This window comes from Silurus meridionalis, chromosome 29 (genome assembly GCF_014805685.1).
Source record: "Silurus meridionalis isolate SWU-2019-XX chromosome 29, ASM1480568v1, whole genome shotgun sequence".
Taxonomy (NCBI): domain Eukaryota; kingdom Metazoa; phylum Chordata; class Actinopteri; order Siluriformes; family Siluridae; genus Silurus; species Silurus meridionalis.
The window spans coordinates 2,747,715-2,773,293 of record NC_060912.1 but is presented as its reverse complement, the minus strand read 5'-3'; the positions used below and the strand labels follow the sequence as shown (position 1 = coordinate 2,773,293).

The following is a 25,579-nucleotide window of genomic DNA, read 5'->3' as shown; positions in this document are numbered from 1 at the left end:
TTCACACCATTAAATTGCTGATTATTTTTCTACGACACCCCCCCCACACACACACAAACCCTTTAACAACTGAGTTGTATTGATTGTATTAAAAAATATTTCATATCAAACTAAGTCTGGATGAGTCTAACGCAGAGGTTTAGCGTTTAGCCTCAAACCTTTAATATACACAAAAATAAAATAATCAGCACTTCCCCCTCGAGGAGTGTCGGGTTTTATGCGCTGACACGTTGATGTAGCGCGCGTTCCCGTTCGCAATCGAATTTGCGGAATCGACGCCTCGGGCGCCGTCTCGGTAATGATCGCGCAGACGGAATCTCATCGCTCACCTTTTGATTCGCTCATATCAAGGTCAAATTTGGGAGAAGATTCTCTTCAATTATTCATTGGGGCTTTTATTCGCTTCGGCTCACCGTGTTTGCTGGTTTTTCCGTCCATTTTTCAATGTCACGAGAACGCTCTCGTTCCCCCACTCTGCTTTTTTTTGTTTGTTTTTGTCTCGCTTTTTTTTTTGGTTGTCCAAGCTACTGCTTGGTGCTTTATCCTGCTCTTGTTCTTTCGTCTCTCACACAGACACACACGCACACACTTACTTCTCTAAGCTTGTTTGCAGGACATCCTTAGAGAGAAAGAGAGACAGAGAGAGAGAGAACAGATGTGGAGTGAATACGTTCAAGAAAGAGAGAGCAAAGCACAGAGATGTGAAGTAGTGCGCCAATGTGAAAGAGAGATAGCAGGTGAGGAGTGAGGCAGGGAGGAGGGTTGGAAGATAGAGAGTGCAAGAAAGAGAGAGAGAGAGAGAGAGAGAGGGAGGTGCTGCATTAGTGCAGTGTAGGCAGGACGCAGTAAACGCACCAGCAGCAGCCCGGGCTGAGGGACCTATTGTTTCACTTTTTTCCCCCCGCTTTTTTTTTCCTCCCATTCGCCTTCACAAAGCAAGGTAAAAGACTGCAAGGAGAAACGCGAGAGAAAGCAACGCAAGGGGCAGAGGCAAACTGGTGGATTACCCTTTTCCTGGAGGAATCACATACATACGAACCAGAGTGAGGGACAATAGCAGGCACACGTTCCACCCTCCCTCCCTCGTCCGCTGGTCTCTGGTGTTTAAGTGTGAGCTCGTGTGCGGTGGACTACGTAGGTCAGCTGTGGATCTAAGTGGCCCGACTGAAGCCATGAGGCTGGCATTGCCAGCTGCCTGGCTCCTCAGGGCGACTCTGCTCTCCATGGTTCTGTTGGAGGTGCAGACACAGACCATTGCCAACCACAAACCCACCTACATCTGGCAAACAGGTACAGCTTATTTCTTTCTCCATCACTTTTCCACATCCCACATTTCGGTCCTTCGACATGCTTTAGAAATATTTGAACTCACTTTCTTTCCTATGCCTCATGCACAGCTTTCAATTCAAGTCCGGAAGAGATTCCGACTTAGTACTCAATAATAGCTACAACTTAACCTGGCAAAGAAGAAGAAAAAAAAAGAAACGTAGCACTTACCTGCAAGTAAGTGTCTGGCTCTGTGAAAGTAAACGGAAGGGAAGTATTTGATGGAATCGTTTTACGTGAGAGTGGAGGTTAATGGAAGTCCTGTAGGTATAAGAACCTCAATCTCACTTACAGAATATAATTAGATCTCGTGCTGTTCTCCAGGAAATTCGAGGCACACTTACTGACTGTCTGAAGGAACCTGAAACCCGAATCAATATGCTATCATATTAGCGCATGTCGAGTATAAGGGAGGGATGAAAGACTTATTAAGAGACGGTGAAAAGAAATCACAGCTTGATCAGGATGGTGGTGAGGATGCAAGAGGAGAGCACACAATAAGTTTGTACATAGTTTTCAGGTATTGAAACTTGCTCTTCCGTGTCCCGTTTGCAGTCTCTTTATCTGCACGTGGACAGATGTAGACACTGAATGATGCCGTCTGTTTCGGGTGGTGCCTTTCTCTCCCTCTAGCCTTCCCTTTCTTTCCCCCCGTTCCCCTATTTCCACTCTTCCTACAGTTGATTTGTGGTAACACTACATCCTCATAGTGGGGGGAAGGCACCGGACAGGTCCGAAGTGGATTCATGGGGGCTGGCTTTAACGACCCGCTGTGCCTCAGCCGATAAACCCGGCAAATCAATGGGTCATTTGCCTGTTGTCTCATTGTCAGAGAAGCTGCAAATCAATGCCTCGGATGAAGGAGGACCCCCCGTGTCCCAGCATAAAGTAATCAATGTATCACCTTATGCCTGCTGGACGAGGCTGCAGGATCAATACGGGGTCCCCGATGCTCCAGATGGGATTGGATCAATAGTTTCAATCCTCCTGGAAGCGATCAATGACGCGATGACGTGGCGGATTCCGTAACTGGTTATAAATTAACATGATCGCGATGAAGTTTGGGATCCGTTAAATAAATTTGACACTACGCCATTCTAGGGTATTGACACAATAGAAAATGTTCGGCGTACGCTTTCATTTATTCGTACACCGGCTACAGCCGGTGTCGTTGTCACTGTAAATACAGCAGCTGGACAGATTCCCACTGTGATACGAAAGTACTCCATCGTTTAAATGGAATGCAGGAGATTAAGGAAGCGATGAGGCATAACCTACATACAGTACAATCCAAAATCCAACCCTGGGTTTACTCCCCCCACACACACACACCACTCGTGGCTTACTTTTCTTTCACTATTCTTTCCATATGTCCTTCTAAAACCTTCTCCAGCATCTCAGAGCACTGCTGCTCTTAGAAAAAAAAATCTATTGTCAATTGAAATGTGTGGGACCAAATCAGGTTTTTGATGAAGGCGCAATAAATTTTGCACCTATGACAGATAAGCACACTTATGTTATATGGTGCACTGCTGGGGCTCCTGCTCACTAATGTGCTTAGCACTGATGTGATTGGCTGTGAGAGAATTCCCATGTTTCTCTCTCTGGAAGAAGCTTGTTCTGTATGTGTGTGTGTGTATGAGGAGAAAATCAAGGGGGAGGGTATTCCGGCTTCATCTTCTTCTCACTTGGACTGACTTTTTTCTAATGCATTAATGAATTCGAATTATTTATATTGGAAAAAACAGAGCTGTCAAAAGCTGCGCAATTCACTGCCTGCTTGTAATACTGATGCTTTTTTGAAGAGTCAGCATTAACTGTAGCAATTCTCAAATCCGTTGGTCAGAAGGTGTTTTGTGATATGACTTTGAAGTTTTTGGCATAGTAGTTTTTCCAATAATTCTATTCCTTATAAACATTATTATTAGTCTTTCAATTAGACCCTGGCCTTACAGTATATTACAAAATAACAAGGAAGTTTGTGTAGCAATTGTTAACCTTTAGGAATTTTAGGACTTTTGGAAATTTTGGGCCATCCAGAGTGAAATGTCTAGCACATGCATGCTTGATCACACACATACGCTTACACATGCTGATCTTAATGGACAGGGCCGGACCGGCTCGTCAGTCTGCATTGTGTTCAGTCATGGCCTGTACACTTGCGACCTCAGCACCACCCTTCCCCCTATTCGCCCCGCCCACCCAGCTCTTCACTTTCATTCTTACTGTGAAAGCAGTCTCGCTCCATCCACGGATGCTCATCCTTTGTTTAATCCCTTTAACGTGCTCCCTATCAGGCATTTTGTGTGCAGTATTGACCTCCGAACCTTGGGGGATGCTCTGGAGGTCACGAGGGGGGGTACCAGCAAGTAGGGCTGTTAGCAGGGTCAAGCACTTAATTCTAGCAATTTGGCTCGGCCGGAAAGTATCTGTGGTGCAGTACCGGTTTTCCAAACCACTCTGAGTGAAGGAAAAATGGATCTTCGCCACTATCGTTCGGGTTTTATTCACAGCCTGCAGGTTTGATTATGTTGTGGAGGCTGTGAGCGAAATGATGAAATTAGATGGGTTTTCCCTCTAGATTCATCACCAGCCAGATTGGGATGGTTCAGACTCCCTGCAGCTGTCTTCAATACAGCTTGCTCGAGGTGTAACACCTCATACGAGCGCTTCTCCATCTTGTTTATTACTTTTTTCTGTTATATCCGCAATAGCTACATTCACTGCTTCTCCTTTCCGCACGGAGAACCTTGCCATCTGCTCCATCACATCTGCATTTGCCTGTTCCTTTCTTTGTCCTCCTTTTTATGTAGAGCGAACAAACATTCCTGGGATTCGGAACAAAGTGAAAAAGATGACAAAGCATGGATTGCCAGCGTGATTTCCTCCACTTAGCTTTATCCCTTTTCTAAACACACACGTTTCTGAGCACACGCTTCATTAGTTCGCGAAGGAGGGACTGTTATTGGAGATTGTGTCTTAATGACTCATTGTGTTTGCGTGTGTGTTGCATTTAAACGAGCTGATAAAAACAGAAGCACTGGTTTGGCTTTCAAATTACGAAAGCATTTCAGCAGCCTGGATGTTTCTTGGGTTTGGGGTCTTTTTTTTTTTTATATGAATGCATTTACTGGACACCTGAGCATTACATCGTGCTTCGCAAAACATCCCATTCCACTTTTAGGACTTATTTCTCTTATAAGAACCTCCACACTTCTTTTGTGGAGATTTGTGTGAGATTCTTTCAGCCCATAATGATGTTAGAAACGACCTGGGGTCTGGGGTGCACTCATCGTTCTAGTTAATTCCAAAGGTGCTCAATAGGGATATTCCATGTAACGCATATCTTCATGGAGTAATGGTCCCGAATCCAAAACCATCCTATACAATTGTATGGTTCCGTCTCTACAAGTGGTAGAAGTATAAAGAAGAACCAAATATTGCCTGGAAAAAGTCAGGTGTCACAATACTTCTGAAAATATAAAGTGTGTCAAAAATATCAATTATTTAATAAAAAATATATATTTAATTACATCAACCAACTAGTTTAAACCCTTAAATAAATGAATAAGACACTGTGGTAAAATACATTTAAACATTCACTTACAATACAATTTATTTTAATTTATTCTCTTACTCGTACGTTTTTTAACAAGCTGAACAACTTTTTTTTTACGATCACCTCAGTAACCAGACTTGACTAAAACTGAAAGAAATGCAAGTTCATGGGAACTTCGTGACCTAATTTAATAGATAATTAATAGATGCATAAAACAAAACGAGAGGCACTGAACTAGCGGCCAGTTTTTAATTCCAGCTACACGTTTTTCCAGCGTTCGTTCAGTCCTTTGCCAGACACTGGACTCTCATGACCCCTGTGATAGATAACAAATCAACTTATGCATAATTCACAAACGATGGTGAGACAAACAGGAAGTGCGAGCGGTTATCACACTGAGGAATGTTGACACGCTTACCGGGTTTTAGAGATTTTCCCCAGAGTGCTTTTAGTTTAATTTCTCACACCAGGTCAGTGACTCTAATAGGCTAATGTCTTTTTCCTCTTTCCTTTTTTTAGTGTCTTTATGTACAGTAGAGATAGTAAAAATCACAGATTTACATCTGTTTAAAAAGAACGTGTCGGATACGTGTTTATGTTGCGTTAAACTGCCCAAAATCAACATCCTGCTTCCTCATTTTCTCTTGCGTCATGCCGTCAGACTGTAAAGAAAAGCTTGCAATTGAAGACCCTAACAAAGAACACACAGACATGCACTTTGTGGTTATTATAAGACAGTGGAGGAGGTGGTGTAGAGGGTTACACATCTTCCACTTTCATGCTCAGTCTCTTTTTTACCATGTGCACACACACACACACACACATGCACACATCTTTCTCTGAGGGGCTGCAAGGTGCAGCACCATGCTTTATTGGATTCAGAGATCTATGAAGGGGGTTTATAAATAGAAGCCGGGCTGCACGAAGCAGCATCTGAGCTCTGCTCTTAAAGAGAGTATAGTAGTCTAGCGAAAGAAATGGGTGCAAGAAAAACGGATGATGATTTCTTTTAATTGCATTAAAGGGTGGGTGTGAATTTTTGCATCAATTTGTCCCGTAATCTTATTAGCGAGTTTCAATGCTTTACTTCTCGCATAGAACCACCTGCAGCTTTTAGCACAGACAACACACGGTTGATGAAATAAGCGCAAGTTAAATTATAGCCTGCAGCCATATAACACACGTGTAAACAGTGCTTTCACGCAACAAATGTAAAAAAAAAAAGCTTTGTGAAATTCGTGGAATGCGATTCGAAGAATAATATCGGATAGAAATTTGTATCGTAACGTACACTGGGCAAAAAAGCAAACAAAAAACGAGCAAAAATGTAACTAATATTACTATCTATCAACCCTGATTCCATTTATGAGCTTATGGGCCATTGATGGACTGCAACAAATCCCAATAATGATTAATCACAGAATATATTGCTGAATATTTTGAGTTGAATTTGGCATCAAACGTTTGAATAATTGTCATTATTTTAACTTTTGTGTACAACAAGACTATAGAGGTGAATGGCCCTGTTTCTAGCTTTTCCCCCAACTACTTCAAAATGCTTTGCAGCAAAAAATGCTGGATAATATTTGTTTAATTCTGGCTTATTTTCTGACCAATGCTCGGTTCTTAAGACCATTAAAAGCCTAATATTTTCCACTCTGGGCGTACAGTGTATATAGATAAAAACATGACAAGATTGTTGATTAGGTGAAACAGTTAATGTGCTAGCTCAGTGGTTAAGGCTCTGGGTTACTGTTTAGCAGGTCGGGTTCCAGCCCAAGCATCGCCAAGCTGACACTCCTGGGCCCTTGAACAAAGCCCTTAAACCTCTGTGCTCTAGGTGTGCTGTGTAATGGCTGACCACAGCTTTCTAACATTGCTGGAATATCATTGTGCTGTAAATTCAATCCATTTTTATTTGTATAGTGCATTTTACAATAAACATTGTCTCAAAGCATCTTACACAGATAATGCAGTGATAAAAATGAATATGTTCTTTTTAAGTGTAAGTTTGTCCCTAATGAGCGAGCCGGTGGCGACTGTGGGAAAGAAAAACTCCCCAAGATGGCATAAGTAAGAAACCTTGAGAGAACCAGACTCAGGAGGGAACCCGTCCTCATCTGAGTTGCACCGAATGTCCATTTATTACAGCTAAACTATGTTAAAGTCTGCAGTGATGGTGATCAGATGCAAAACGTAGTCCTGAGTCAGTGTAGCAGACTGTTGACATTAACTACAGTCCAAATCCAAATCTTCAAAGCTCCTGTTTTACTACGTAATCTAATGGATCCCTAAGCTGTAGATGAGAAACCATAAAAACTGCACAGAGTGGCCTCCAATTGAAAAGAAAACCATCCAGAGGCAGGTCTTAGACGAGCTGGGCAGATACGAGGAGAGAAGAGGGGGCAGGAACAGTGGACACTGGAACCTCAGGAGCATGTATATCGAGAGAGAGAGAGAGAGAGAGAGAGAGAGAGAGAGAGAGAGAGAGAGAGAGAGAAACAGAGAAGAGGGGTGACAGGGAGAGAAAGATATGGATTATTAAGTATCCTTATTGTTGTATGAAAGTGAAGGACATTGTGCAATTGGGACTCCGGCAAAACTCGCTCTGGCAGCAGAACTTAAAGGGAGAACCAGAAGGTAACACAGACATAAGGGATCTCTGGGATAAGAGAAGACTCACCACACCACAGTCAACAAACCTGAGTGAACGTGTGAGAGTGAGTGAACAACAGCATACAAATATCCCAGTTTACCGAACACAACCAGATCTGCTCCTTTACCTAAGAAAAATCTACCAAAGGCTTCAAAGGCTTGACTAAATGAATATGTTTTCAGCCTTGACTTGAACACTGAGACTGTGTCTGAGTCCCGAACACTGATTGAAGGTTGTTCCATAACTGTGGGGTTTATAAGAGAAACATCTGCCCCCTGTTGTAGTCTTCATTATTTGAGGTACCAACAAACAGCCTGCACCTTTTGATCCAAGTGGGCAGGGGATCATAATGGTTACAATGGATTATTTCATTCAGATACCGGTAACTGCTTTATATGTCAGTAGTAAAATTTTATATTCAGTGTGAGATTTGATTGGGAGCCAGTGTAGACTGATTAAACAGGGATGATGTGCTCATATTTTCTAGATCTAGTGAGGTCTCTTGCTGCTGCATTCTGAATTAACTGGAGCTTATTGACGCACTTACTCCAAGACCAAGAAGGTAAAGCATTACAGTAGTCTAATCGCGCTGTAACACAAGCATGAACTAGTTTTTCTGCATCCTGTAACGCCATCATATTACTAATTTTAGCAATATTTCTGAGGTGAAAGAAGGTGATCCTGGTTATTTACATGAGCCTCAAAGGATAGACTAGAGTCAATAAACACACCAAGGGACACACTGAGACACCATCCAGAGTTGCTACGAAATCGGAAAGTTTACTTCTAGCTGCATGTGGTCCAAGTAAAAGTAGTTCCATCTTATCCGAGTTGAGCAGAAGAATGTTATCAAGCATCCACTGTCTAATGTGTTTTATGCACTCCTCAACATTTTTAAACTATTACCTATTAAGAGCCCAAAATCTAACTTTATTGAGGGTTATATTTGAAATTAAATGTTGCATTATACTAGTCGCTAAGGTTCCCTTTATTTATTTATTTATTTATTTATTTATTTATTTATTTATTTATTTATTTATTTATTTTACTATTTAGAAATTAAGTAATTAATTCATTATTAGAAAACCTTACTTGGTAATCTGGTGTTCAATTTCTTCTAGTTCAATGAAACGTATATTACAAAGAAAACATAGTAACAATTTAATTTATAGTACAATAGAGTTCAATATCTTAATACAACTATTCAAACTATATGTAATACATCCACGTGCTTGTAATAATCAGTGTTAAAAAAACTCGCTAATTCACTTATATTCTTTAATTTACATTATTATTTGAATTTCAGTATTTTTACAACTTTTAAATCAAATAAAAAAACTCCCCCTTATTAGGGGAGCATATATATGTATGGCATAGCAAAGCTTAACCCAGGCCAACTTTGGCCCACAGTCTTTAGTTTGGGCATTATTCGATTAGCTTTATTGTTGGAGTATAATAAATCTGGATTCCAAATACAACTAGATCTAGAAAATCTTTTTATATGATTTTTCTCTGAACGATTAAGCTTTTTTATTCAATTTCATAAAATTCGTTTTAACATAATACAGCAGCTCATTTTCAATTTAAACACATCCACACACATTTCACACAAGCCACTTAGGCATTTAAACTCACATTACTATTTCACATTACTACGCATGTACACTAAATCCTTTTATCAAACAGCTCTGCTCTTTACGCAGAATTGCTCATTTCTAAGATGCAGCATGTGTATGGCACTTTCTCAGAACTACAGTGTCAGAAACGATGTGCAGTGAGGTGGAGACGAAAAAAAATATCCATATCCATATTTTATCCATATTGTTTTTTACAGAGAGGTCTGCTGGCTCGTACTGTAAGTGAGATGTTCCAGTCAGTCAATTTATCTCAGTTATGATTAGCGATCCAGCATCGTTTCCAAGAAAACAACCATGAAGCCAAGCTCCACCTTCTCTCACTGCACCGTTACCCTGCACCACCTCTGCTCTTATGATGCTATTCATTTGGAATAAATATATGTTTACTGCTGCATTCGTGATATCAATGTCCTTTCAGTGACACTGTACATTGGAATTCTGGAATCTGATTGGTCAATTGAATTTGTAATGGGAGCTCTAGCAATAGCGATCTATATGTTTACTGTAAAAACAAGAGATGTGCGTCTGTATTACTGAGGCCCATGCGGTTCGTATCTAGATGCATAGCCAACGATATGATACGTCGACGATGCAAATGAAGCAGCTATTACGATGCAGTGGATTCGATTTTGATTTGAATTTTGATTCGCTATGCAAACATGTGAGATAGTTTGCTTTTTTATTTCATCGACTAAAAATGATTTACAAATAATTCGTTTTTTACTGATGCAAATTCGGAAAAAAACCCGATGTTTCGCAATGCAAATTCCAACTGGTATCTGATGCACATGTATTGAACTCGATGCAGCATGCCGTTAACTTTTGTGCCGGTGCACCGATACGAATCAATTAATCCGACCATCCCTAGTAAATACGATATAATTATATTGAAAAGATAAAATTAAAGACGTTTATAAAAGTCTTAAGCATCATAGCAAGGATCCTTTCCACCACTTGATAAACTTCAGGAGGGTTTTTCTTTATTTTAATGGAAAAGAAGTGGCTTTAAAAGAGACAAAAAACTGCTCAAGCAATTGACAACTAGAACTGATTGTTCTCACGGACGTTCCGCACCATTCACCATCCAGTAGCTACAAAAAATGAGTCATTTATAAATAACACAAAGAATGCAATCAAGGGTAACCGATTTGGCATAAAACAGATACAACACGTGTTTTATGTCATGTTTAAATGCATACAATCTATTATAAATTAGTTTAAGAATTTTTGAATTTTTGAAGGCGTCTACGCAATCATCAATTTGCATCCTTTCTTCTGTATATCCAGACTGACAGAATACTAAGCAAAAGACTCGCGATAGAAGAGAGATCCGGGCTTCTGGGTATATTTGCTGTAAAATTTATGCAAACTGAGCATTGTGGGTTTGTAAATGCCATGTGTAGGAGGATTTCACGCTAATTCTGGGGAATCGTTGCTGCTTTCGCACAGCGGTATATCCTGCTACTTCTTGGTGCACGATCACACCCTCATGCTGGATACGCCACAATGGGGGAGGGAGAATGAAGAATTGATAAGTGATATTAGTCCACAAGCCCCATGACTAAACACACACACACACACACACACACACACACACACACACACACACACACACACACACACACACACACATTCATCGAAAATGTCAGTGGTAGGCGTGACTGATGTGCCATAGATTGTAGATATGAACAAAAAGATTGTATTAAACATTTGATTTCAAATGTTCTAAGCTGTAATGAAGGCTGTAACCTTTCATCCTCCACTAAGCTCTGCTTTCTATAGAATAGTGGTGTGCAACTAACTGGAGAGAACATCTGGCATCACATATCACACTCAAACTCACAACTCCTAGCTACACACCTTCATCTAAATATAATCAGGGTTGTTATCCGACAATGGTTGCCTCCAGAGGAAGGATGGTGGAGTGGAATTAGGATCTGCATACCTACATGACCTTCATTTGGATTTAGATTCATCTTCTTCATTTGCATATGAGTCAGGAGTGTCATAGGAAAGGGTTTCATGGACAAATATTCAGTGTTCCACATTTGCTCCCTTTCTCACCCTAATAATCCAGAGTGGGTTCCAAATACCATCCACTCATCTGTACACCACAGTGAGTATCCACACAAACCGGTGGGTGGGGTTTATATGGTTGGGGTTGTATGTACTGTATACTGCATACACATATTTTAGCAAACATGTACTTGATTAAAAGTAGAGATACACTCGGTAAAATATGACTCCAGTAAAATTGTCCATTTTAACTTTCACTGAATAGAAGTACAAAAGTATTTGCCTTCAAATGTACTTAAGTATCCAAAGTACTATGATTTATTATGGCTATGATGTCCCTCTTATCATTTCTGTAACAAGACTCTTTGCTTAATCAACTCAGTTTATGTGAAAAGACTCGAATGTGACTCTTAGTACACCAATCTATTGATAGAATGATATTAATAAGTCAAACACTGATTAATATTTATTACAATTATCGTGAGACCAAAACCTAATTTCCAACTACTTAAAAAAAATCGCACAAATTAGACCACGGGTGTTGTGGTTGAGTTCGAATCAGGAGTTTCTACCAGCATTTATTCCTCTCACAATATTCTGCTTGATGTTGGACTGTTCTGATCGCCAATCACGACAAGTTCAAAACAGAGCGCACACTCTACCCGATTGGCGGATTGCTGCGCGTACGACCACTTACATTTTTTATCAGCTAGTAAATAAAAAGGGACGACCGATTTCACAAAATGTAATAGCGTACAAAGTAAGATATTTGACTTTGAAAATGTAGTTAAGTTAAAGTTTCCCCAAATAGAAATACTTCATTAAAAATACAGATACATGAAAAAGTCAATTACATTTACTTCGTTACTGTCCACTGTGATTGTAGACCTCTGCCTTAGACCACTTTTTTCATCTTAAATTGAAAAAATACATTTTTATAACTTTGAACTGCAAGAAAAACAATTGAATAGATTAAAGAATCTGCACATATCCCAATTTTCACAGAATGAGAAAGCAATCGATAGACATGGTTTCGCCAAATATTTGACATAAATCCGCATATATTTTTTCAAAAGTGTTATTTTCCCCTTAAGTATGATCACGTTTTGGGACAATGTTCACTAGTCATCTCAGAATTATAGACCTTAATATATGTTTTCAGCTATTAGCTATTGTGCTGCTGAAGAGCAAGACCAGATATGTCTATATATAACTATATGTCCACTGGCCTGAAGATATTGTCTACACCTGCTGTCCTAAGAGAGAAATAAAAGAAAATATGGCATTAATTGGATTAAGCAAAACACATAGGTAGGTTCTAGCAGTGGTTAGAGACATGCTTAAGCTGGTCAAATCCATAATCATATCAAAGAGATCAAAACCTGGGAATTTTTAAAGGATAATTATTGAATAAAAGGAATTGGAAGCAATACAAAGCCTGAACGAGTGGATCACAGTAAACACGGTTTTGACATTTGCAAGAAGTAGAGAGACAAACGTGGAAATCCTTGTCAGTACTAATTGCACGGATGCTACAGAATGCCCTGGTGTGTTTGGGAGGTTGAGACATTTCTGGCAACAAAAGTGAATGTCCTGAGAGTTCGACAAATTGGCGCGTTGAGTCATAACGTGCAGCAGATTCAGATAGATTTGACATTGCCCCGGCCTGTAAGTGGTGTGATCGGTCATAAAAACGTGAGTGAGGTCAACCACACGCCTGTCTGTGGTTGTAGTCACACATTTTGCACTTCACCCGGTTAAATTATACTGCCTAGTTGATCGTTCGCAGCAGGGAACGTTAAACGAAATGTCACCGCGTAACACCCTACGCTTTCAAATAGCGTAATTTGTTAGCTACTTGATGGGCTAATCGCACGTAAACATGATATTGCACCAGTCGCGTGCTAAAGGGCAATTTTGAGCTGAATTGAAGAATAGGTTCTAGATTGAAGACTGTTAAATGTCTAGATTCTGAAAGGAAATTCACTATTCTTATGAAACGTTTTGCTTTTTTACGCACTTGAACTGGTAGAATCTCTCATTGTGTAAGTGATGAGGGATGCATGGAGCAACATTATCCCCAGGAAATTAGCAGAGGAAGCTAGGAAATAAAAGCCCTTTCTGGATATTATGGAGTAGTTAGTATGCAATTAACGTTCTTGTTGGGTGGGGTGGATCAGAGAGTGGGAAAGACAGACGAATGTGAAGGGGGTGGACTGTTAGATCTATTCAACGATTCAGAAGACAAGCTAGGAGCAACTACAATGTATGGCAGGACAGAGTAACGTAGCCTTTCGAGCGCTATTGATACAAATGGAGCCATTGAGAGCCAGAGCTACATAAAGTTCACATGCCCACAAAGGACCCTTTTCTCATCTTTTCTTCCACTTGTGGGCCAAAAACTATTCCCATCAAGCCAGAACGTTTCATTTTACAGGCTTGTACGGTTTATGTAACTCGTTGGAACTCGTTTTTCGAATGCTTCAGAGGTTAGCTAATGCAGACCGTATCAAACGGCTGTTGAATGCTGATAGTCAGTGGTGCGTTTTCAATCAATTTCTATGAGCGCCATTTATGCACAGAATGATGGTACTTTGATCGTAACAAAGAAGCAGTTATTCGAATAGTACGAATCATGCTTCAAATGTGGTGTATATATAAGGCTCTAGCTCCTATTTAGTATCTTTGCAGTCAGATTTTTTATTGGCCTGTTGTCAGGTTCAGATTTCAAGAATCCGTCAGTGGTGGAATATATTTGCTGCAAGGCAAAGTTTGGAGACACTCCAATTTTTGTAAAAGGAAACACGCAAACAGGTTTTCCACATTATGCTGTCTATAGTATGATCCAAGTTTGGATTATATTTGGTCAGAGTGTAGCTACATGGACACAGCTATTCTCTTTTGATTGGTTAACCCTGTTAAATGGCTAATGGTGGCCATGTTATTCAACTATTCGAATCACTTTTCTCGAGTCAAAAAAGACTTGCAGATCCAGAAAAGCAATATTGATTGATGCATGTCATAGTATAAAAGCTGGTATGCTGATTTAAAGCCATGTTTCGTACAACTCCACCAAATTGTTGCTAATTATAGGTCATGGTGTCCCTTCCTGTATGCAAACAACAAGAGACAATCCTTAATGGTGGCTTTTTATTTTTATTTTAGCCAAGCAATAAGAAGTCAGACTTTTATTTTGTATATCTATACTTGAATACACAATTCCTTGGAGGAAAACAACACCACTAGCACCAATAATATCATAATTCAATGAATAATGCAATAAGTGCTTGGAAGGCTTACATGGAAATTTTATTGATGTTTTTTCCATGTTATTTTTCTTACGCTAATTTATTCAGTAAGTGCATAACAATTACTGATACTGTAAGATATAAAACACCTCAGTAATTAGATTTACTTTCAGTGTTTTTATTCTTACACATCAGTTTAATTGGTTTTGTTGGTGCGGCATGAAGAAATAATATTAAAAGCTGGAGACTGAAATGATCAAATCATGTGTACAGAATTGTATTTTATGTGTCCATATATAATGCATGTGCTGAGGACTGACTGTATATCTTTACCATGTACAAAATCACAAAACGTCTTTCATACGGTGGGGTTTGCACAACCCACTTACCCAGTTATTATTAAGAACATAGACTATAAAATAAATGCTTCCCAGTGAGAGAGAAACCCAATCATGCAAGCAGCGGCGAGCAGAAGCCCATTTGAATCAAATGTAATCACAACAAATGTGGAACAAATTGCGCAGAGGCAATTAGTTGGCGGCATCTCGCCATTCACCGCTCAGTCGCTCATTTGCTTGAAGAGAACTCGTGCTGATGAGAACAGGCTCATTAACGCAAGGCAATAAGCGAAGGCTTGAAGGAAGGAAAATGGAGTTAGGGGAAAGAGGAAGAAATCTATCTATCTATCTATCTATCTATCTATCTATCTATCTGTCTGTCTGTCTGTCTGTCTGTCTGTCTGTCTGTCTGTCTGTCTGTCTGTCTGTCTGGCACCATCCACTTGTGAGAAACATCTGTACAATTTTACAGTTTCAATTATTCAATTTATCCCAATATGTAGCAGCAGCACCATCCATAAAATCACTTTGAACATCAGAATGCGGAAAATCGAGTTGCTGTGCCTTTGACCATGGCATGGTTTATGTTCACAGATGGGCTGGTTTGAATATTTAAGATACTCCTGATCTTCTGGGATTTGCATGTAAAAAATTATTTCTAGTTAATACAGAATGGTGCAGAAAAACGAAAAACATTCATTGAGCCAGACTGGTTTGATCTGACATTAAGGCTGTAGTACCTCCTGTAACCTCTAGGAAGATTTGAACAAAGTTGAGAGACAAAGAATTTTGATGCACTTATCTAATTTCTCAATCTCACGATGTAGCAGCATCACAAAGCATTGACTTGTGCAACTCCAGCTCAAAAGCTTAATTTAATGTACACATCGAACATCAGAATGAGGATAAATTTTATCGCTGTGCCTTTAACCATAGCATGGCTGATGTTCACAGATGGGCTGGTTTCAGCATTTAAGGCACTATTGATCTCTTGGGATTTTCAGACAAAACAAACTTACTCCAGTTTATACAGAATGGTTCCAAAAACAAAAAACATTAATTAAGCATCTGGGTAGATTAGAGAGGTCAGAGGAGAAGATCCAGACAGATTTGAGCTGACATTTATGCTTTAGTTCCTCATGTTACCGCTCTGAACAACCGAGGTGAGCAGATCTCAGAAACCTGTAATGTGAAACCTAGAGAATTTTTTTTTACGTAGTTTAGAAACAAAGAAACTGCATTCATGCAATTATCCAATTGATCTCAAGATGTAGCAGCAGCACAATGCATATAATCATACAGACCTGGATCAAGAGCTTTACTTGATGTTCTCATGGAACAACAGAGTTTGGAAAAACAAAATGTGATCGCTGTGCCTTGGCATGGTTGATGGTTGATATTCACAAATTGGCTGGTTTCAGAATAAAAAAAAAAAAACTGTTGATCTCTTGGGATTTCCAGACAAAACACACACTCCTGTTTATAGAGAATGGTGCAGAAAACAAAAAACATTCATTAAGCAGCTGGGTGGATTACAGAGGTCTGAGAAAAAAGATCCAGACTGGTTTGAGTTGACCTTAAGGCTACAGTACCAAACATTCAGTGAGGAGCTTGGAGGATTAGCAAGGTTGTATGTATCTCATGTAACCACTCCAAACAACCAAGTTTGATGCATCTCAGATAGCATGAAATATAAAAACCTTGAAGATTTGTACAAAGTTTAGAAGCAAAGGCCACTCTTGTACATCATTAATAACCACACGCTTCGTATTGAGTATAGTTTCTTTGATATTTTCACCATGCTCCAGTTTTCTTTTGCGGGTACCCAGGTGGCTTTTGCTCAGGAAAGGTCAGAGGAAGTGCGCACGGCTTTTATAGAGCGCTTGTGTGCGCTACGTTGATATTCTTCCCTCGGGAATCTACATACTGATTTGCTGGCCGAAGCAGCAATCTCGTTCTGCTCTGAGGACTGTTAAGAAATGATTTAGTGCTATCTTGATGCACGTAACCCTGCAGTATCTGTTTGCAAGATGAGCGCTGCGTGATGTAATGAACAAAGAAACCGAGATGGCAGGGTTTGTCAGACCTGCGCCTGTTTAATATGCACCGGCAGGGAGTACATGGTACGAAAAACTAATTCAGCTTTCGTTTTGAAAAGGCCTTCCCGGAAGCGTTATTCAGCAGCAGCGTTTATGTTGATTTTTCCAGTGTCTGGCCAGCACTCGTATTGTTAATCAGTCATTCTGGACGACGTCCTGCGCACGCGGGAGCAATATGCGCCGCCTTCGTCTCGATGGAGCCCATTGACGTTCGCAGCCCTTCATTTTGGCTTAGTGAAGAGCCATTGAAAACGCAGGATGAGTTGAATACATAATGCCCGGCCTAACGTGAACGGCACGGGGTACCGTGTAATGACTGTTGCAGTATGAGATAGAGTGAATAGAGTTATCACAGAAAAACAAACCACGGATTCAGAATCCTATTGACGGAGCCAAACAAAAAAAAAAAAAACACGACTCAAGCTAATTTATGGAATGCAATTGAATTTGGCTTTAAAAGACACCAAGGCACATCAATTAACAAAACACCTGCAGCGTACACACTCAGTCAGTGACTAGCGAAAGGGGAAAAAAATTCCAGCAATACAAGCAGAATGAAATAGAAATATTTAAACATTACATAATTTAATCTGTAGCTTAAGAATTTCCATGAAGTATTAAAAGGAACTACATAGAGGCTTCCTTTTTTAAAAAAATGGGAGCCTTTATAACGGTTCTCCAGGTGTCCCTATGGGTTTACAAAATATTTTGGAATATGTGAAGTTGTAAAAGAAACTTAAAAAAAAAGAAAGATTATTGAAGAAAAAAAAAGGTAAACATGTCCATGTAGAAATCCATAATCTAGAAATCTAGAAACATGCAGTCAAGGTGCAAGCAACATAAATAAGGGAAATCCAAAGAACCAAAAAAAAAAATTATAAAAAACCAACATTTCAAATATATTCTCAGATCATCAGGACCAGCAAGGCTTTTCTACCGGCTTAACCTCTATCAGAATCACTGAGTCACATTTTAATATCTTTTAGTCAATGAAATACATATTAAATTATTCCCAATAGTCTATTCATTTCATTCTGTCTGTATACGATTTTCTATCCAATCAGATTTCAGCCATCACAGTACATGCTGTAAGGCCAACACTTTGAGCACTGCAGGGTTTTTATTTACTCTGAGACTCGCTTGCTTGTCTATATTTTCACATTTCCTTTGATTGGATAGTCAGAGAGTGCACTAGTCAGAGCTCGCAAAAACTGCATCTGTAGCAAACTGCGCAATGTCAAATATATACCAGTATATTTAACTGCAATTAATTAACAGCTGAAAAAGGAGAGGAAATGTACTTTTTTTTGCAGTTACACTTACCAAGACAGACTTTTCAAGACAAGCTGGACATCATGAGGAAAGGTCTTCCGTCGGTTATACTTGTACGTTTTCTTTCATGTAGGATGTCCACAAAAACACACAATTTGCCTTCATTTTAAATTCCCAGGAACACTTTAATGCACTGGGTCATTTTCTGAGGTAAATATCGATTCTTCTTCTAGAGATGATGTATGCTAGAAAGGAGACGTGTTGAATTGTGTTTATTGGGTTTCTTGTTTAGTAATGACATTCATTCTCGCTGTATCAGATTACTGTGTGTGTTGCGGCGCTCTGTTATATTGCGTTTCTCTTTATTACTGATGTTTTTAGAGCCGTGCCGTCATAATGATGGTATTAAGAGGCTCAGGTAGGACACCAATGAAGGTGTGAAATGCATGTCCCGGTACTTGTCTCTTATATATTTAATGAGTAGTAATTAGTGAACAGGTGTGGACAATTAGCAACCAGGTGAGTATGAACCTTATGAAGTCTGTTTTTGGAAGGTCTCTGGTGGTCATGTTTGCATGCCATTGTGTGTTTTTACTGCAACTTTGATGCAATTATTTGTCTGGATTGTATTTTGCCATGTGAATAAAATATGTCGGAACATAAAGGAGAGAAGGTCAAAAAAATAAAGAAAGAAAGAGCGAGAGAGTCTCTGGCTGAGAGTGAAGAAAGCTCTCGACTTACCACCAGCCCGCCTTCTGCCTGTGACCACTTGTCTCTGAGGAGCATTTTATTGCATCATGGGTAATTTCAGTCTACTAGGACAATTAGATTTCTCCCAGTAAAGATAAAAAAACCTGACTGTGGTTTGAGGTTTAGTAGAAAATATAAAGTCCTATCATCAGTTTTACATGGTTTTAAAAGGCCCTGTGGTGATACAGGTTTTAGCACTTTGTAAATATTGTACTGTCAATGCAGAAAACGTGCCTGCAAGGCACCATATTCAATATAGCCAATCCACCTACTTTTTGAAAGGTAGGAGGAAACCAGAGCACCTAAAGGAAGCCCACAAGGACATTAGCAGAGACTGCAACCTGAGCTTGGGATAGAACTGGGAACTGGGAATAAAGAAGCAAACACAATTTATTCATTCATATCTAGTGCATCCTTTCCAGTGTGAACCAGGAGGGAATTCCAGGTCATCACAGGCCACCAAATATACACATTTTCAAGTAGGGGCAATATGTGCTAGTAAATTCAGATATATGTTGTTGCATCCTGATGGGTTGTGAGAGATTTATTGCCCCAAGAGGCTGATCTGCCGGTTCTGTTGGCTCAGCAGTCAAAGCGAGACACACTGGGTAAAAATAAAGCATCGTTAATTACACAGGTGAATGCTCATTCATTAAAAAGTTCTTTAGGAGTCCATTCACAAAACTGCTATGTTTTTAGGAGTCAGGAGGAAACTAGGAAACCCCAATGATTTTCATTTTGGCCACTCTAATTGGATATATTCTGTAGAAACCCAGATTCCAACATGCCTGATCCAAGTAATTTCAGCTCCTCAAATAAATAGTCAATAGCCATAGAACTAATCCTGTAGAAAAAACCTTTGGTACACCACAAACCAGTTACGGTTGCTGGTTGAGGGTGATGGTTGTTATACTGTATACATCAGATCAGATGACAAAGTCAGATAATTGACATGAAATTGTCAAATTACGCCTTTATAGCAATTACATATGACTAAAACAAGTATTTTCTACAAAGGCTACCCCCCTTCATCTTTTTTCATATTATTACCTTTGTCTTCTTTATCACTACATCACATGGTCTTTTCTTTCCTTGGACTATATGCAAATTTAGACAGTGAACCTTAAGGGGCCAAAATGTCATATTCTTGTATATATAATTTATAGTATAACGGGCATATTTTTATCCTTAGATTTTATACGTTTTACTTTAGATTTAGTTTAGGGTCAGTTTTTTTTCCAGAAATTTCTTTCAAAACTGTAGCAACTCTTCCACATTTACATGTATAGCATTTGGCAGACACCCTTATCCAGAGCGACTTACAACTAAGCAGGGGAGGGTTAAAAGCCTTGCTCAAGCGCCCAGCAGTGGCAGCTTGGTGATGGTGGGATTCCCATTCCAATGCCTTAACCACTGAGCTACCACTGCCCACCTTCCACATCCTGGTACTGGTTAACGACGGTGGTAGCAGAGTTGCAAAAAATGGGGTATGCAGTAATGTATATGCAGTGCATGGAGGTGCTGCACATGCAGTGGGCACCATTGCATGTAGTGTTTTTATTCTTGTATTTACCACTTTTTAATTTGAGGAGGGGGAGGAGGAACCAACCATGACCTTGCATACTCCTCAGCAAGTATGCAGTTAAACCCCTGGGCAGTTGGGTACCTCCTCACAAGCTGCTCTCGATTCCAACTTTCTATTCTCTCGATTTTAACACTTTTAACACATTTCCTATATTTAATACACTCCTAGATACAGATATCAAGCTGAAATTAACAACACGTACAGCAAGATCCAGGTCCCAGGAGGCCACACTACTGTCCTGTTGTAATAGTGCCCTAAATGCAGGTTGATTATCACCCAATTAACACCTTCTTAACATGTTCACACACAAAGGGCTCTGTCTGTGCCCTGAACGTTAATTGAAAAATGTTTTTTTTTCCTGCTCTTCATTTATCTTCTGAAATAATAACGGATGGGAAATGCTGGAAAAAAAATATGTAGCAGTAACTTTTTTTTTTCACATTGGCTTGTTTATTTTACAGCAGATCCTGATGTCATTAAATGTTTTGTGAATTTTCCTTCATCATGTCAGCACTTGGTACAAAAGAAAAAAAAAAGGTTTCCTGCAGGCTTTTCAGGCTTTCTAAAAGGGTTCTAGTTGGGGCCATGTGAAAAGGTAAAACCTCTGCTGTACATTATAAACATAAAGTGCTCTAGATGCTTGATAGCTTCACTCAGAAAAAGGGTGAAGCAAAGAATGCTTTAGTGCATTAGACAGAGCTGTTCTTATAACAAAAAAAAAAACAATTAAGGATGTTATAACATTGCATTCAATTAAATGTTTATTTGATGTGAACCCTTATGTTACATAGACAAAAGATTCTGGACAAATGACCATAAGATTCTTTACTTTTCGAACATCTTATTTCACATTTAGCCCCCATTTGCTATAAGAATATCCTCTATTCTTCTGGAAAGATGTTCCACAAGATTTTGAACAATGGAGACTTGTCCTTATTCAGCCACAAAAACATTAATTTAATTCATTTTTATTAGTATATCACTTTTTTTTACAATGGACATTGTCTTAAAGCAGCTTTAAAGAGATAAAGCAGTTATAAGGTTATATAAAAGAATGTTTAAATTTATTGCCTATAAGTTTGTTTCTTATGATTAGTGGCAACTGTGGCAAGGAAAAACTCCATGAGATGGTACCCACAACTGAAAATTAAAGTTTTTCTGACCAGCCAAATACAAGAATTTAACATCACTGTGAAATAAAACATTAACGATTAAGTTCTGGGTAAGATAAGGTCAGGTATTCAAAATCTAGGTAAGGTGAGGAGGCCTGGAGTGCAATCAGCTTTCCAATTCATCCTAAAGGTGTTCAATAGAGTTGAGCTCTATAGCCGGCCACTCAAGATCTTCTAATCCAGCTTTTTTAAACCATATTTTCCTTGTGCAAGGTTCCCTGGTGGTCTAGTGGCTAGGATGGGGCACTCTCACCGCTGTGGCCGGGGTTCGATCAGGGAACCAACCCCAACCCCAGTCCCAAGCCCGGATAAATAGGGAGGGTTGCGTTAGGAAGGGCATCCAGCGTAAAAACATGTGCCAAATCAAACATGCGGATGATTCGCTGTGGGGACCCCTAATGGAAGAAGCCAAAAGGAAGTTTTTTTGTGCATGTGGGCATTATCATGCTCGATCAGGTTTGGGTCTCCAAGTTCAGGTGAAGAGAAAATCTAATGCACATCATATACAACTGTGTACCTTCATCTTTGTGGTAATACTTTGGGAAGAACCACATATGGCTGCAAAGTCTATATCTTCATTTTATAGCTAGCAAAAATTCCATCTTATGCTTACAGTTAGTTATATTGAGAAAATACCCCATTATTACCCATAAATAATAATTATTCTGATGTCCTCCAGCTAAGTCTAACTAAGCCTGATATATGAATATATAAATATGAGGACGCAAGCTAATAACTACACAAAAACTTTTTGAGTTAAAGTAGAGATTCTGTACACTAGGTAAAATATTCCTCTAGAAAAAGTAATACCTTTTAAAATTTCAGTGAAGTCAAAGTACAAAAGTATTTGCCTTTAAATCTACTTAAGTATCCAAAGTGCTATGATTTATTATAGCTATAATGTTCCTGTCATCAATTTTGTCGCAAGACTCATCACTTAATCAACTCAGTTTCTGTAAAAAGTCTCTAGAAAAATCTAATAAATCTATACTTACTCTTCAAAAATCTATTTCTAGAATGATATTAATTACCAAAAGTCTGATTGACATCTATTAAAACGAAAACTTTTTCTTCAACTACTTAAAAACAGACCAGTTTTCATCCTCTTCTAAATAAAACGACAGATTTTAGAAAAAATGAATAAAAGACCTGTTATTGTACAGAAACACTTTTACATGGTAACATATTTTCCACCCAGAAATCAAGTCTGAAAGTAAATATACACGAATTTGTTCTCCTCGAAACTCACCTTGTGCGACGTCTGTCGAATTCAATAAGGTCAGAGCATTATCGTGACTTGAGGCCTCAAAAGCCATTTCTCTAGAAACGCACATGAAGCGAAACATCGATATTAAATATTAACGCGAACGTATTAGGTGTTTCCTTTTGCCATTTTCCGAGCTCAGACGTCATTTCAATTGATACCTACGGACCTTGGTGGGGAATATGATATTTTTTTGTTTGATATATGCTATGCTATGTTTTGTTTGTCTAGTGATAATAAAAAAAGGAATATTCCTGATCATGAGTGACGACAGTAGTGAATCTTACTCGTCATGATTTATTTTTTTGCCATTTCGATTGAAAGACGCGCTCGGTCTCGAAATAGATTTTTTTTCTTTTCCTGAGAGTGTGCAGGCTGTTTATTGGGATTACGGAAAAACGTGTTACTGCTGTTTTATTTACTACACACTTTGATATGTAGTTCAACCTGCTCATTTAGCTTTCGTTTCCGCTTCATTTTTTTCATGTCTTAGCATTCGAGTCTTCATTCGGTTTGATGATATTTAATCTAAAAAAAATGGGTTCAATAAGGTCGGTTCAGTTTGTGACTATTTACACACCGGAACATTGGATGAATTAGAATCCATCTTTTATCCATTTCAAAAAGTACTGTTTTCACTTATTTTTAATGATGTCTCTCATTAGGGAACATAAAACACTTCTGTGGCTTGAGGTCTAATGTAATCCTACACGTAAAAAAAAAGGTTTAAGGAGGGGGAAATGTAGAAAAACTAAAGTAGGTCATCAGTGAAGAAAGTGGAAGAGCAATAGCCCCCTTGCTAATTCAATTCTAGCCTTCGACTATTTCGGGGGGTGGTGGTGGTGGGGGGGGGTCGCCTTACTAATGAGAAAATCCGCCATTTTATTTCGTATTCATAAGCATGCGATGACTCTCCCAAGTCATTACAAGCGTGCAACACAAACGCCGTGGTGTTTTTGGATTTTTTTTTTCCCACTTTGTGTTGCCAGAAGCCACAGTGAGCAGCGCCACACAAGCTCCTCAAAGCCTGCTAATGCAGCGGCATCATTAGAGCCTGCCGCTACTGTGCCCATGAATATTTCAATAAAGACCTATGCTAATTTCCTCTATTAATATACAAGCGCCAGTGGCATGAGGCATTTGAAGACTTTCATAACCTGTGTACATGAGGACAGGGAATCGATCGAAAGGGTTTTTGATGCCATTGGACAATGCTGCCGTCTTTTTCTTAATACATATATTTTTTTTTACAGTAAATGAAGCAGTGTTTAGGCACAGGAGATCTGTTCATATATTCTCATTTTCTAAAAGTAGGAGTGAATGTCAGAATGAGTCAAGGGCAATTTTTTTACATGCCAAGTTACCACTAACATTGTAAAAGGAACAGATTCACTTGTGTGCGTTCGTTCATTTGTTCGTTCGTTCAATAATTCATTCATTCATTCATCCGTTCATTTACAATGAACACTTGAGAGTGTATCTATGATGGGACACCAGTAATCCCCCTTAACATCCTTTTAACACACTTTCATGTCAACTCTCAATCAACACCATTATCACACACACACACACACACTACCCTCCTCCATCAACCACATATAAGCACATGTGCCCTCCCCTTTTTTCACATGTGCTCCACCACCTTCACACACACACACACACACACACACACACACACACACACACACACACACACACACACACACACACACACACACGCTCCCTAGATACCACCATTCTCCCATCTGCTGTGTTTAGAACCATTAGCATGGCATGTGGGAGGACATGTGGAGGCAAAAGGAAGTCCCTAGTGACCATAGCCCTGTTCTCAGTACCTAGGCACACACACACACACACACACACACACACACACACGTGTATGTACGTTATACATACACATTTTGATTGTCCAGTCTAGAATTTGTCATTTTAAACACAACTGTTAACCATGTCATTGTGTGTGTGTGTATGCTTATCCCCCACAGTCTCTTACTTGGCAGTAAATAAAATAGTGCCCAGCAGGCATGCCTGAGCAAGGTGACCGGTTCACTCTGTTCGAGGTGCTAAATCATGGAGCGGTGTTGACGGCGCCACTCACCGGTTTCCCTTCACACCGACTCGGAATAACAATAATCTTTGACGTAAAAACCTACTCTGAGCAATTAAACTCTGTTGTACCAACCAACGTCGGGTATCATAACGTTTTTGTTCCTGCTTTAGCTTTCCGCTCTGGAGAATCACCTCGCTGTGTATTGAATAATTCAGCAAGCCATTGAGTGGAACATGAGCTGATTACACTGGAAGAGCGATGCTCCCTCCAGTCCTCTGGAAATTGATGCCTTGTCATTTCAAAGCTCGATAGTTCAAGGTGCCCTCCCAGTATACAAATCTGCCAGCGCCATAGGAAAGCATCATCGATGCGTAATATTAACATCCGTGCGAGTGAAATATGAGCGTGCCGTCTCGGCGGACAAGTCCTTCCGGATCAGAACCTACCTCGAAAACTTTTGTTTGGTCTTTGATCATTTATATATGTATTATAGGGTGGTACCAAAAAACAACAAAGAGCAAACGTAACGAGACATTGGACATGACATACATTTGACATACAAGTCATTTGAGGTGTTTAGAATGAGTCAAGAGCGAAAGAACTTCAG

General features: G+C 39.4%; 1 protein-coding gene across 1 annotated transcript in view; it reads left to right on the top strand.

The window, feature by feature from the left end:
• Nucleotides 1-814: 814 nt before the first annotated feature.
• Nucleotides 815-25,579, top strand: part of thsd7aa (thrombospondin, type I, domain containing 7Aa) — a 115,094-nt gene continuing 90,329 nt past the window's right edge. Inside the window, exon 1 of the mRNA XM_046844323.1 lies at nucleotides 815-1,290. Coding sequence (XP_046700279.1) covers nucleotides 1,173-1,290 — 118 coding nt within the window. The 5' untranslated portion in view covers nucleotides 815-1,172. The remainder of the gene's footprint in view (nucleotides 1,291-25,579) is intronic.